At 48.8% G+C, this 14,804-nt stretch overlaps 1 protein-coding gene across 1 annotated transcript; it reads left to right on the top strand.

The window, feature by feature from the left end:
• The first annotated feature begins 5,901 nt into the window (after positions 1–5,901).
• ITPRIPL2 (ITPRIP like 2) lies at positions 5,902–11,540 on the top strand. Its single transcript, XM_064390713.1, has 2 exons — positions 5,902–6,172; positions 6,226–11,540. The coding sequence occupies exons 1-2, from the start codon at positions 5,902–5,904 to the stop codon at positions 7,926–7,928; spliced, it is 1,974 nt and encodes a 657-aa protein (XP_064246783.1). The 3' UTR covers positions 7,929–11,540.
• Positions 11,541–14,804: the final 3,264 nt, after the last annotated feature.

Here is a 14,804-nt window from a genome sequence, read left to right as displayed (position 1 = left end):
AGTAAATATGATGTCTTCGGTATCATAAATTAAAAAAAAACAAATTTAAATTGAATTAGGTAGAACATGAAAGATGCTCCCACCTCTGTTTAAGTGGTTGACACTGTAATAATGAAACCTATGACACTATATGTAAAAATAGCTGTCATTAAATGAGCTCATCTGAATGGCCTTCAAGATAGGAATATGCTGCCCTTGCTGCCTTGCAAATGAAATAATTGTGTTGCTTTGCATCGATCTGTGCAAAATTTAATCTTAGTTAAAGAGACACAGCCTGAGAAATCACTGTGGAGAGATGCTGGGAAGAGATCAAATTTAGCCCTCCTGGTGAGATTTCAGGCTCCATCACTGCACTGCTCATCCCCTCAGAGGGCAGCCAAGCAGGTAAAGAATTTACTTTGAGCCAGGAGGATTACATGGCTGAGGCTGATTTTTAGCCATCATTTCAACTACTCCATGTGCAGACATCTCCTAGACCAGGCACTGTGCTGCAAGGTTTTCATTTCAAGCGACTCTGAGCAGTGCTGGCAGCATCCCCCAGCACCTTTCCACCCAAACCAGGTGGGCCAGAGCAGTGCACAGGACCCTGCCCTCTGCGGGCTGGTGTCCCTGGGGTGGTGTTTCCTGATGGAGATAACCCAGCCGGGGAGTGCTGCCAGGCTCCATGTGAGCGTTTGGGTGTGGTGCGAAACCTCCGTGAGCCCAAGGACCTCTGCTCCTATCCCTCTGGGAATGCAGTGAGAAACAGTGCTGCCTTGGTCCTTTGATAGTCCGGGTTGCTTTGTCTTCTCTGCAGGTCACTTTCCTTTTAAGCCATTAGTTTTCCCCCTCTCTGTCCTTGGCAGGATGAGGTGAGGGTCCAGGACAGAGCTTCCTAGAGCTGCCACTGCCCTCCAGCCCTGCAGAACAGGTGCTGTGAGCCAGAGCCTCAGCTTTTCCCACCCTAATTGCTGAGTGCTGATAAGCCAGTTTCCCCAGACAGATCCTCCCTCCCACGCTGTATTTTCCCTCCTTTTCCCTGGGTGGGTGATCCAGCTCAGGCTCATCAGGAGAGTGTCAGCTGAGCCAGGATCATCTCATTATTTGGGGCTGTAAGCTGATAACAGAGCTTGTTTCCTGTTGTGTGCTTTGCTTTGATTCTCTGAGCTGTGTCTCATCACCTTGTGCCTAAACTTCATCTTTGTAGCTCACTGCTGCAGGGTATTTGTCAGGCACAAACCCCTTCTCTAATTTCATGACAAGCTTAGGGGTGCATAGACCCAAAGCAGAAAGACCCAGTAACGACAGTCACTGGAGGGGACAGGGGCAGCTGCTGCTGCTTTGCTGCTCTTTGAAAGCCACTGTGACACTGACACAGCCCTGCTGAAACCAGCACAGGGCTGTGGGACAAGCTCCTCCAGCTCCCTTGCACTGGTCATGAAAAACAGAAATGGCACAACCCCAAACTGGTATAATGAAACTTCTAAAATCCTCATTTAAAATGCTCTGCTTGAATCAGTAAATTAGGGCTCAGCTATGCGATCGTTTTTTATTAGTTAAGCAAGTTATGGTGCAAATGCACATTTCAGTGACTCACCATTAATTAAAAGAAACTGTTTCAGTCACTGATTAACTGCACATTTGAACACACTCAAATGTGTCCAAGTTTAATTAGATCTGTATTAAACTGTTTTCTGTTGAACTATTTCAACATAAGCACGTGCAAGGTTTGGCTCTATCTTGATGCTTTTTAAACCTGGGGATTCCACAGTGGGGATCCTCAGACCCACAACATCTGCTGAGCCCTGGGGGTGACAGGGAAAGGGAAGGGCTGAGGAGGCTCCTGCGTGGAAGGTGTCACACTGGGGCCTTGTCACTAGCACAGCGTGATCACCTCCTCTGCTGCCTGGGAGAGTTAACAGGGCTTGTTGGCTGGAGCATTTGGGTACAGCACTGGAAGCTGTGACTGCTGTCATTCAAACGTGGATTACATCGAAAACTGAACTTAAAGTGCAAGACTTAGTCTCGACCTGGAGAGTTTTTGTGTTTCCATTTTCAGTGTAAGAATCATTCCCCATCACTGCTGATAACCCTTGCGTATGATGGTTGTGTACTTGCACTCTCCTTCCTGAAAGATTTCTTTTCATGATGCTTTAGCTGGAATTCTTCACAACATGAGCCACTTGATCTTCATGGAGAAGGGGACAGCAGAGTCCCAGACTCACAGCTCGTCAGACAGAGCTCAGTGTGCCGATGACACTGATGCAGATGGGCTGGGGGTTTCATTCCTGGTTCATTGCTTGGCTGGAAACACATGGGCATGTCTTCCTGAATGCCAGGTAAGGGGTAAGTATAAAAGCCCCACTGAAACAAGTTTCTATGCAAAAAAGTAATCCTTGGGGGTTTTCAAATGATGTGGGATAAACTGGAAATGAACCAGCTGATGCTGGTACTGATCACCAGCATAGAGCCAGGGTATTTCTGTTTGTGATAAGGACAGGCTTGGACAAGAGATTGTTGTATGAATTACTCAGGAAGCCATCCTTCTACAGAAAGGAAATCCTGTATTGGGCTGTGTGTGGGTTACAGCAACCCAGTCTGCTTGCAGGCTCTCAGATTAAGGAGTGCTACACCCTGCTGATAGTGAGCAAACAGACTGGCAGAGGTGGCAAGCACATCCGATTTAGTAAACAAAATATTTTAAGAGAGAATGTGCAGTAACACCCTTACGCCCCAAACTCCTTCATGTCCACGCAGTGCTCTGGAGGTCTGGCTCCCTCAGCTGTTTGTGGTAGCAAGACACCCCCTCCTGTTTTCCCATCCCCTGCTGCTGTGACTGGCAGAGTTCCATTAGTCCACAATAAAAACTGGATTTATGTCTGTCTGATGCTGTTGGTTTGTATTGTAGTTAATAGTATCCCATAAAATCTGGGAGTCAGAGGAATGGCAGGCAAAGGATATTTATTTTGATTATGGCATCTCCTTGGCTGGACCGTGGGAGATATGTGCTGGTAGCTTTGCTTTCAGAGGAAATAATTAGAAGAGTAATTACTGGGACATGAAGCCAAGTGACCAACCATTCAGAGTTGTATTTTTTTGCAATCAGTCATTGTACTTTTCTGCTATAGACTGTTTAATAGTGCATTATGAGAAGATGGAGGTATAAGCCACTTGCTGTAGAAAAGCAGCTGCACAGCCCTGGTGCAGGAAAGAATCCCCAGAGACTTCCTCCTGCACCTGCACAGTCTGTGCAGCTCTGGTTCAGCCTGGGGTAGCTGGCAGGAAACCTCAGGCTTGTGTCTCAGGTAGCTCACAAAAGCATCAATCAAATAGCATCACCTGTTTGTGCCTCCTGTCTTTCTACTTCCTTCTGTCCCCTCAGGTGCTGTGCTCTGCCTACGTCTCTGACAGTGGCTGGTGTACTGGAGCATGAACAGATCAGTCACACAGATGTGTGAAATACTGCCAGCTGTGGAGAAACTGTAATGGATGCTCTGACCCACTGCTTTCTTTTACCTCTGCAAATCTCCCCCAGAGCTATCATGAGCTATTTTTAGCTCAACTTGTTTAAGAAGAACATTATTCCTTATTTAGTGAGCAGGATATCCTGTATATGGGACATTCTGGAGTGAGTGTTTAGATAACAGATTTAAACAATGGGTGATTTAAACAATGGTAGTAAAAATTGATGTTATGAATTCTCTCTGGTCACATTTTTGAGGTCATGTTTATTAGTGTACAACCTATTATTTCTCTTGAGTACACAATTGCTATTAAAAACTTCATAAAGCTGAGCACCTCTGGGACGTTTCCCACCTCTGACGTACTCAGCATTTTTCCCAGAGACTCACTCTGTGCTCAGGGAGCCAAGGTCCCAGAAAACAGGCCACTGGCCACCTTTCATCAGCCCAAGGCTCTACAGATTTCATCTTGCCTCTAGCTGAGGAGGAGAGAAAGGACTAATTTAATTTAAACAGCAGTGGTAAAAATCAGCGCTGTGGATTCATTCTGGTTCTGGTGTTAAGGTCACACAATTAGAATTCAATCTGTTACTCTGCAGCCTGAGAGTCTGCCCCAGCCCCACCTGGGCATGCAGAAGCTCGTGCTGAGCCTGTGTCTGCACTGCCAGCCCAGTGTGGCTGGTCAGCTCTTGGCCAGCCCTGGGGCTGTGCCACTGGCTGGGGTGACACCTGCATGTCCCCCAGCCCGTGGGGCCCGGCGCTGGCTGGGGAGCTGTGGCACTGCCCTGTGCAGAAGTCCCAGAGGGATAACTGCTGTGCTGCTGAGCTCTAGGTCCCCGTGGGCAGCAGGCATGAAGGGCTGTGCCAGCTCCTGCAGATGCAGCTGTCTGTCTGCTGAGCGTGGCTGTGCAGCTAATCAAATCAACCCTGCATGAAACGAGAGTGCAGCCTGTCTTCAAAAATCAGTGTGCCTGGAGCAAGGCCCAAAGGCATGTGAAACATGCTGGGCTTGGGGGTGAAAAAAACCCACAGGCTAGTAAAAATTGAATGTATGAGCCAAGGGTTCACAGAGTTCAGCAATATTTTCCAATAAAACATCTTGAAGGATCGGTTTAATACCAGGACAGCTGTGTTTAAACAGTTTGGAGTTTTGGGGGTGCAGGACAAAGTAAAGGGATGGGTCACAGGCAATAAGCAGAACAATGAATGGTTTTGTCCCCTCATTCAGCCTTGTGAGGAAATATAGGAAAACATGAAACAGGGAGTGGGAAAGAAAGATGCTTTTCAATTCCTGGGTTTTCTTTGCAAGATATGGCTGTTGTGGGATGATTATTTCTGAGTAGCAAGGCTATGGACTTACCTGGCTGGAGCTGTCAGAAAACATGCTTTTGGTTGTAGGACATGGAATATTTTGCTGGCTGAGATGTTATAAAATTGCTTGCAGTTTCTTGCCTTTACATCTGCTTTATTTTTAATCTTAAAAATCCCCACTCTCTTGATTGTAACTCCAAGAGTCAGAGTTGGAGTGATTAGGACTTCTCTTTGTATCTCTCAAGAGTACTCTTAACTCTCACCCTGATTTGGTTACCTGTGAATTAATTCAGGCTGCCTGACCTTGGTTACCTAGTTTGCCTCTGTGTGCAGCATCTTGGCTATGCAACATATGCTACTTCCTGTCAGGTTTGATTTTTATGTACCTAAAGTCATATTTTGTTTCATATAAACACAATTACGTAACCAAATATTTGTATGGCATATCTCTTGGTTCTCTGACCCATTCCTTGTTACAGCATTTGCAGCTTGCTGGGTTCAGTCTCTTTTGTTCAAGCACTGCTTTTCACTTTTGTGGAGCCACCCATGCCTCAGTGAAGATACAGCAGCAGGAACTTTATCACCCGAAATTAAACCGAGCAGAATGCTTACATAGATGGTCCTTAAACTTCAGCAAACAGCTTCAAAACTCTGTAAATATTTATTAGGCAAACAGAAGCTGAGGATGATGACCCTGTCCCCATCAATATTTGAGACAGTTTAGCATACTCCCAGCAAACTATGTGTTTAAAAATCATCTCAAGTGTCTGTGTAGATTTAACCCCCGGGGTTATTTCTTCTCTCTTAATTTGTTAATAATTTGGGCACAAGGTAAAAAACCCAAGGCTTTTGAATGATTCTATGACTGCAGGCAGCTGTTAGTACGGCAGCAGCCCGTACCCACCCTGGTGCACTGGCACTGACGGTTTTGCTGCTCCTTTGGCACCGAGACCCTGAGGCAGGGCTGGGAACTGGACTGACTCGCCTGCAGTGGGCCAGGCCCGTAACACTTTGAGGAAAAACGTGCAACGTGGAGCTCGTGACACGACACCGCCGTCCCCTGCTGTGGGGGTACAGAAACTCGCAGCTTCACACCAAAACTCGCCGCAGGACGCTGCTGCCGTGAGGGGGGCACGGAACCCGACTGTCAATGCTCTCCCGGGGCCGGCACGGGCAGGGCTGGGGGGCTCTGCCTGCCTGGGCGGGAAGGCGGGAAAGCGGGAGATCGGGAAAGCGGCAAATCGGGAAAGCGAGAGATCGGGAAAGCGGGAGATCGGGAAAGCGGCAGATCGGGAAAGCGGCAGATCGGGAAAGCGGGAGACCGCGAAATCGGGACACCGCGGCCTCGCGGGCGGCGCCGCTCCCCGCCCCGGGCCGGCCCCCGTCGGACAACGCCCCCGGCCCTCGGGCCGCCGCCCGCGGCATTTCCTCTGAGCTCAGCCGGCGGCTGACGCGGGGCCGCGTCCCTCGGAAGAGGAAGCCGGCAGCGGAGCGGCGCGGCGGCCGGGGCAGGCAGGGGCGCGGCGGGGCCAGGGCCGAGGGGCAGCGGCGCGGCCCGCGCTGGGGGCGGCCGGGGCGGCGGAGGAGGGGGCCGGCGGGGGCGGGCGCTCCCCGCCCGCGGGGCCGGGCGGCGGCGGCGGCGGCTCCCCCCGCGGCCCGAGCCCCCGCCGCGCCCTGCCCGCGGCCCCCCTCCGCGTGCGGGGCTTCTGGCCGCTGCTGACCGCGCTCTGCACCGCGCTGCTCTGCCTCTTCCAGGCGCTGCGCGGCAGCGCGGCCGGCGAGGGCGCGGGGGGCCCGGAGGAGGCGGCGGCGGAGGCGGCGGGGTCCGGGGTGCCGCTGCTGAAGGGCTCGGCGCTGCTGCTGCTCGGCTGCCTGCTCGCCCGCTGCTGCGGCTTGGCGGGCGGCGGCGCGGGGCGCGGCGGGGCGCGGGGCGCGGCGGGGGCGCGGCGCGGAGCCCTGGAGCGGTTCCACGCGCGGCAGCTGCGGGTGTCGCCGCACGTGCTGGGGCACAGCAAGGCGCACGTGGGGCGGGTGGTGGCCGAGCTGGTGCGCGCCGCCAAGGCGCAGGGGCTGCAGCCCGGCCCGCTGGCTCTCAGCCTGCGCGGGGACTTCGTGCGCATCGGCAGCGCCTACGAGCAGCACAAGGTGCGCAGCCCCGACTGCTTCGACATCCTGGTGCCCCTGCGGCTGCCGGCGCACCTGGAGCCGCAGCCGCGCTCTGCTGACGGGCTGGGGCCATGCGGCGCCTTCGTCTGCGGCCTGCGGGCGAGGGACGGCTGGACGCGACGCTGCCGGCCCTTTGCCGAGGGCTTCTGCGTGGAGCTGCAGGGCCGCAGCCACCTCTCCTCGGGGCTGGTGCTGCGCTGGTTCCAGGGCCATCTGCAGCGCTGCCTGGGAGCCGTGCGCTACCGGCTGCAGGAGCGGTGCCGCGTCAGCCTCTCGGCGTGCCCCGGGCAGCCGCCCACGCTGCACATCCTGCCCTGCTCCGACTACGTCTGCTGCCACATCTCCATGGCCGTGCGCCTCATCCCAGCCATCCCCCTCGGCGACGCGCTCTACCTCACGGCCCTGCCGCCCGAGGGCCCGCACGGCTCCCCGGCCGCCGAGGCGCTCTGGGGCCTCAACGCCTCGCGGCAGGAGCAGCGGCTGCTGGGCTGGCTGAAGGAGCAGGCCCCGGCCGCCTCCTGCCACCTCAAGTGCCTGCAGATCCTCAAGGGCCTGCGGGACCTCCGCCGGCACGGCCTGGAGGAGCCCTTCTGCTCGCAGTGGGGCCGAGTGCTCTCCTCCTACGTGCTGAAGACGGCCCTCTTCTCCCTGCTGCTGCGGGGGCCCTTGGAGGCCTGGGATGAGCAGTTCCTGGTGGAGCGGCTGGAGGACCTGGTGCTGTACCTCAGGGACTGCCTGCGCAAGCAGGTGCTGATGGATTTCTTCCTGGGCAACACCAGCATCCCCGAGGCCGTGGCGCTGCCCCGGTTCCTCAAGGAAGCGGCCCCCGTGAACTTGCTGTCAGCTTTCGACGGGCGCACGCTGGACCTGGTGGCCTTCCAGCTGATCAGCACGTGGATCCAGGCCCCGCACATCATCAGGATGTACAGCAGCCCCCGGTACTGGCGCCCGCTGCCCGCCCCGTGCCGCCACATCGCTGAGGCCAAGCGGGAGCTGCCAGCGGGAGAGTGAGCCGGAGGCGGGAGAGCTGCTGGCACCCGGGGCATCGCACACCCCGGCTCGCTGGTGCTTCGACAGCCTGAGGTGCTGGGGCTGAGGAAATGTGCTTTGTTCCTACCTGAGGAGAGCAGGCCAAGACTTAGTGAAATTGTCATTCTCGTTCTCATCGGTTGTACGTGGGAAAATTTTGACTTTTCTGGGGAAACGCCTTAGTCCTCAAGTGTTGCCTTTGGCCGACAGTTTGCAAACTAAAAGGCTCAAACTGACATCTTTAGAAATCCATGTTAGCTTCTTGTCTTAGTGGCAAAATAGAGCTTTTTCTGAGATTTTCTTTTTATGATGCAAAATCCGTGTGGGATTTAAAAATCTTCCAAGTGCAAACAGCACATCCCCCATCCATCAATGTACCAAGATGTTCCTAAAATGTGATAAGTACTAGAGCATGGGTGTGGATCACAGTTTGAAATGCTCAATGCCATGCTTTAAATTTCCTGGGTAATCGAGCACATTGTGCTAAGTAGAAGTGTAACACATGTTAATGTAAACTTGAGGGAAGAAGTGAAACTGCTCTGATAACAGGATGAAAATCTAGTTTCACATTTGTGTTCAAGTGAAGGTTATACTGAAGGATTGAAATGCAGATAGAAGGAAACAGATAGCACTTTATTTTCACAAAGGCCTTATTTTTAGGATAATTGGCTGCACTAAATATTGCTTTGAGGAGGCATTAGTGTTTTGTTAAAGGAGTGGTGGTTGAATTATCCCAAGGAAAACCTTTTTAAGAAATACTCTGAAGTTCATCTGTTTGTGGGTTTGAGTTTTATTATTTGTTTCTGTATTCAAGTATTACTTCCTTAGAATATGCTTTACCTCATGGACCAACAACAAAATAAGAAATTCTCTATTATATTTTGGAACAAACCTTAAACCAGTCCAAATCTCAGTGCCATAAGTTGACTGTGGCACCCTCCTGCTCCCTGGTAGGAGTTTGGTGGGATTTTTTGATAACTGCCTAACCAGTTGTGTTGATTGTGTCAGTGTTTGAACCAAATAACATTGATGGGATTGTCTAGTGCTGTACTATAGCAAATTGTTATTTTGTTATGGGGAGAAGAAAGTAAAATATTTCAGGGTACTTCAGAATTATTTAGCACTGATTTGTGGTACAGCAGCAGTCTTGGGCTACAGATTCTGGTGCCCTCTGAGTATAAATATCAGGCAGATAATTGCCACTTTTTGTCTGGTTCTGTCCCAGTTGCTGGAATAACCTGGTGAGTTGTGATGCAGCCAGGTTTGCAGGTGTCCTTAGCTACTACTGCAGGTGTGCCAAGGTGTCAGAAAATTCAGAAACTCAAATCCTTGCTTTTTTGGGTCACCTGCTCAAGTATTTGATGTATTAAGTCCCAAAATGTGTTGCTAGATTGCTGGTGCTCAGGAAGCTAAGCATGTGCCTTATTATCTGCAGTGCTGTGCCCTGAGAGAGCACTCCCAAATTGTGAAGGACCGAGTGTAACTTCTGGGAAGCTTTAGGACAGCCTGAACTAACCTGCTCTTCCTCTCCCTGATGTATTGGTGTGCCTTAATCACAGTTCTGTGCATCAGAACATGAAACAAATATTGTCAAAATCTATGAAGCTTTATACAAATCTATTTTTCTAAACAGAAACACTCCCTAGGCAGATGTTTGCCTACTTCTATTTCTTTAACTGCTCTTGCGGTCATATTTTCAGGTAATTATGGCATAGGTCACACCCACAAGCTGGGTTATTTTTGTATTCGAAGCCCTGTGCTTCTTTCTGCAAATACAAATAGTGTATTTATAGGTAGTATTGATCAAATGTTCTTTGCACATGGTATTTAAGACTAAGTCAGCTACATTGGTGTTTCTGGGTTGGTTTTTTTTTGTAGCAGACCATGATATGTACTATTTTTACAGGCTTGTGTTTCTTGGTATTTAAAATAAGATGCAGTTCTGCAATCAAAGCCATTGAATCTTTTGCCCAGAGAAGAACTAGATGGCCAGCCCAGAGTATTGTGGCTGCCTGAACTCTTGACATGAAAACCTCTGAGCTGTTAATTCTGGCATCATGATCACTTCAGTCAGCTGTCTGTCTGTTTATATCACTGCATCCCTGTCTCTGAAAATGGACCTTTTCTCTGGAAAGGGGTGTGCATTTGTTTAGTATTGCCACAGTACATGGAAACTGTAATGGACTTGGTAAGGACTTCCTCACTAACATGTAGTAAGGTCAGGAGGAGAGAGTTGCATTGGAAAATACATGACAAGAAGAGATGGTGGAGAATGTAAATAGTTTAGAAAATGAAAGTTGGGTTGAGGGGTGAGTGACAATGATGGTAAACTCTCAGTGAAGATGCACTGCAAACAAGCCAAAGGACGTGGGGTAAAATTGGAGAACTATTGAAAGCAAGTGGATTTGGAGTGTAGGGTAAAGAGATCTAAGTGGGTTTTGTTTTGACAATATCTCCAAAGCAGTTGAGTCCATCAGGGTGAAAAGTGAGGCAAACCCTCAGTCCATTAGCTATGCAGGTAGATCTTCAGTGTGAGTTTTTGCTCAGCAAGGCATGCTTTGAGTTCATGATGGAGAAAATGCATGTGTTTGCTTTCACCCTAAGCTTGGTGAGCCTTCTTGAAGTGAGAGAGCATCCTGCCATGAGGCAATGTGTGTGCACTTGGTGGCTCAGGTGTACAACTGAGATATTCAATGTATTCCCCTTATCTGCTCTAAAGCATGCATTCGTGAATAGGATTGATGAAAGGAGCTGACAGAAGTTGGGTTTCTGTGACAGCATTCATCTTGTTCCACAGAAACATGACAGCACTGGTGCCTGCTGTGTGCTGGAGCTGTTTCAGGGCCTTATCTCCAGGGACACGTACAGAGAGCTTGACCCATATGAGTAATCCTGTGGCCCTTTTGCCTTCTTCCTCCTCTCCCAGCCCATGGATACACAGCAAGGTTGTGCTTACCTGTTTGCTAAGGCTGTAGCTGTTAAAATGTACCATGGATTCACTAGGGTTGCCTCTGTGTGTGTAAACAGAAACACAGAAAAAAAAGAGCATGTTATTTTAGCACTAACATGGGCTCTTGGTTCTCTTACCTGCAACCTAATTTTGCAAAGACTGTGCAAATGAAGTTGTTTTTATTGAACGTTGATTGGGAAGAGGAGTCACACCTGCAAGAGAATAAGTTAATTTACAGTCCCAACATTCATATATGTAATTTTATTTTGTATTGAAAAATGCTCTCTGTTTCTCAAAGGCATTATATTTTATCTGACCAAATATCTTACAAACATTCCTTTTTTGATTTCAAATCTCTGTGGAGTAATGTAAATTTTAAGTATCTTTTTGTAATGGGCATTCCTGGTACAACTATTTTTTGCTGGTTAATCATAAGACCAAAGAGGAAACTGAAGTGTTCAGCTGCTATTGTTTTGGTTTTTTAAGTGTTTATAGGCTCAAAGTGTCAGCCCATTTTAATGAAACGTTTATAAATTCTTTTCCTATTTAATTCCAAAGTACATTTGCACTTTTATTGTTTCCATAAAATGTTGGTGGTTTTGTTTGACTATTTCACTGTAATAATAAACAGCTGTGTTAAAGCTTCTGTGCCTCAAGATTTAAATTCCTTGTTGCCTTTTTCACTAACAGCTACCTGCTGGCACAGAACTGTAATTGGCAGGTTTGTGTGCTCTTTAGGAGGAGATTACTAAAGTGGCCAAATGATGGAAAAGCAGGAAGTCCCTGCCTTGGGACTTGAGCAGAGGGATGTGGAGGAGAGCCAGAAGGGAGAGTGGAGCAGGCCCTGTCTGTGGTGATGACTGCTGAAATGGAGCACCTTGGGCTTTGTGGGTGGCTTGCTCAGAGTTGTTTCCTTGGCTCCAGTGTTGGGTTGCTGCAAATCTGCTCTTTGTGGTGCTTCATTCCACAGTATCAGTGTGAGCCATCAGCATGGCATGTCCAGACACGTCTCCGTGCCAAACCGTGTAGGTCAGGCTTTTATTAAATGTGGGAAAAGTCCTGCTGAAGCCAGCAGGAGCTTTGTGGATGGGCCAGCAAATTACCTGGCCTTTATTAGTCTTTGTGAGGTGCAAGAACTATACGTATAGCTTTGCTGGCGTTCCCTATTAATGCAATAACAGCAAGACCCTGAGATTTTAAATCATGGAATCAAAGCCAGGCTGGAAGTGGCTTTCTCCAGGTCTCTGTGTGCCTGCCTTTACCTTGCAGGAGCTGCTTCTGTGAGAGGGGCAGCAGTTGCTGGCACAGGGGCTTCTTGCTGGCAAAGTCTGGAAAAATGTCAACATTTAGTGTCAACACTCAGGCACCCAAGTTGGCATGGTGAAAATGTATTTAGAGCTTCACCTCTAATAACATTATCTCTTATTAATGGCTTCCTTAAAAGCAATAGCCCTCTTCTGGTCTCCATTCAATCCTTGCTCTGAAGTTATTCTCTGTTTGAAGCCTGAGTTCCTATTCAACAGGAAAGAAACACAGTACTTTCCTTTTGTGATAAATCTGTTAACAAAAAATTAACTGGCCTAAGGACTTGCATGCTGGGTGTTTAAAGAAAAGCCTGTTTGCATCCAACACACTGGATAAATTGTTTAAAATCTTTCCATCCTTGTGCAAATACCTCCTTGTAATGCAGCCAAGGTCAGCAGTGAATTGCTGATTAAATACTGCTAATGCAAGTTAAAGCTGTCTGGAAGGGAAGGGAGTCTTATTTGTGCATCCCATTTTCATAAGGCTCCAAAAGATTTCAGACACGAGAAATTTCCAGGCTGGTTTATTTCTTGTGTCACCTCTTTAAATGTGTGCCTGCTGAGTCTTCCTGAGTAAGTGACATCATTTCAGTAGCTGGCAAGAAGAGCAGCCAGCCCCACTTTTCTTGGGCTGACACCACTGGGAAGCTGGTGGTTGAGAGAGGAATAAGGACTGGCACCCCTTAAAGCACAAGGATTGTCCTTCAGTGCTCGCTGGTGCTTTGGAGCACACTGCTTTGCTTGCTGGAGAGCTGAAGGAGCTCCAGCCCTAAAACCAGCAGGATATGGAGGGCTGACCATGGATAAATCTGCCTGGATTTCTCAAACAAAAGAGGTGGCTAATTAAGAGACTACCTCTGCTCTTGTGCATTTACCTTCAGTGTCCTATTTCAAATAAATAACCAAGAATTGGCTTATTTGCAACTGCTTTCTAAGAGATCAGCAGCGGGGCTCTCCAGGTGATGTGTGTTCTGTGTCTGTGAACAGCCTGTGGATTCAAGTAACGATTTATATGCAAAACGCTTAAAGGTTGTTAGCAACGTGTGCATCAAATGTCAGCGTGTACCGGGCTCTGTTAAGCCTTGGTTTTTTCCTTTTAAAGGGTAGCAATGGTGATTCAGAGACTCGTAAGGATTCGGTGTATTCCAATGACAAGCTACTTTTCTTGACACCTCTGGGAGTTCCTTCTCCCTCCCCCACCCCACCCAAAAAACCCCAAACCAAACCAAACCAACAAAAAAACGAAACACAAACACCCCCCCCCCAACAAAAAAAGAAACAAAAAAAGGAAAAAAACAACAACAAACAAACAAACAAACAAAAAAACCTAAAAAACCCCACCAAAACCACAAAAAAAAAAAAAAAACCAAAACAAACCAAATAAAACCACCAAACCCCTGAAAAAATGGGACCAGATCTGCATAGAGAATACACATCTCTCTGGGCTGGGCTGGATGTGACAAGGGTTTGGTAGTGATTTCATGATACTTGTGATTGTCTGTTGGCTTTTATCTCTGCCACAAGCTCCCCATGATAATCTGGGTGCGGGGGAGGGAAAAAGGGGATGCAAGGAAACGAGCAGACAGGCTTGATGGAGATAGTGCTGCAAAGACTACAGCTATCAAATTAAAGAAGAGAAGTTACCAAAAATTACCAAAAAATTATGATAAATTCCTAGGGGAGAAAGGGAAAGAGTTGCTTTGAGAAGTCTCACTGTACCGACTGAAAACAAACAGCTGTAGAAACAGGAAGAACAGCAGCAAAGTCCAACCAACAGCCCACTTCTCCCTGACAATTTCAGTCCAGTCCTTTTAGTTTCAAACAGGGGAGAAAAGAAACTTGGAGCTGAATTCACTGGCAAATCCATGTGTGTACTGTTTCAGGGGAAGGCAACAGGGAGGGCAACTCTTGGTTCTCTCTTTCAGGGTTTAATCCTGTGCAAAATCAAAATGCTGAAATACAAAACTGCCATCGAGGGAGGGAGCGTTTGGGTGCAGTTTGCCAGTCTGTCTCCTGTGCTCCACCAGATGACAATCAGGGATCACTGGTTTTGAAGGCAAGTCAAAATTCAGTGGGATTTACACATGCTGGAGGCTGCCCTTGAGTTTTCCCGTTCCTCCTGCCGTGGCACAGGGAGCTGCTCCGCTGCCTGAGAGTGAAATGCCGGAGCAGCCGCTACAGAGGAAATGAGTCATTCCTCTATTTCTGTTGCAAAAGACTTCTCTGTGCTGTGCAATGCGTTTAGGAATATATTCCTACTGCTTCTTGGAAGTTCTCCTAGGACCACGTTTACGCATAGAAACATCAGCAAATGAACAGGCACATTACAGACTTTTTCTTCATTTAAATTGGCTGTGCAGCCTTGGCTTCTACAGGAGGGGTTTTCAGGAAAGCTGAATTTTGTGCAGTTCTCACTTCTGGGTCTGTTTGCTGCCCAGGAGGTGACTGTACGGGGGTATGAGTGTGTCTCCTGAGCATCTCTTTTGGTTGTGTCCCGTGTGAAGCTTGTTGAAGTGTGTTTCAAAAAAGAGAAACTTGCAAGTCATAGGGATTGTGAATCATGGGCACTTCTCCAGAAAGTATTTCTGCACAGAGCCTGTATGT

The sequence above is a fragment of the Passer domesticus genome, chromosome 15 (genome assembly GCF_036417665.1).
Source record: "Passer domesticus isolate bPasDom1 chromosome 15, bPasDom1.hap1, whole genome shotgun sequence".
Taxonomy (NCBI): domain Eukaryota; kingdom Metazoa; phylum Chordata; class Aves; order Passeriformes; family Passeridae; genus Passer; species Passer domesticus.
This window is presented reverse-complemented; position numbering and strand designations above follow the sequence as displayed.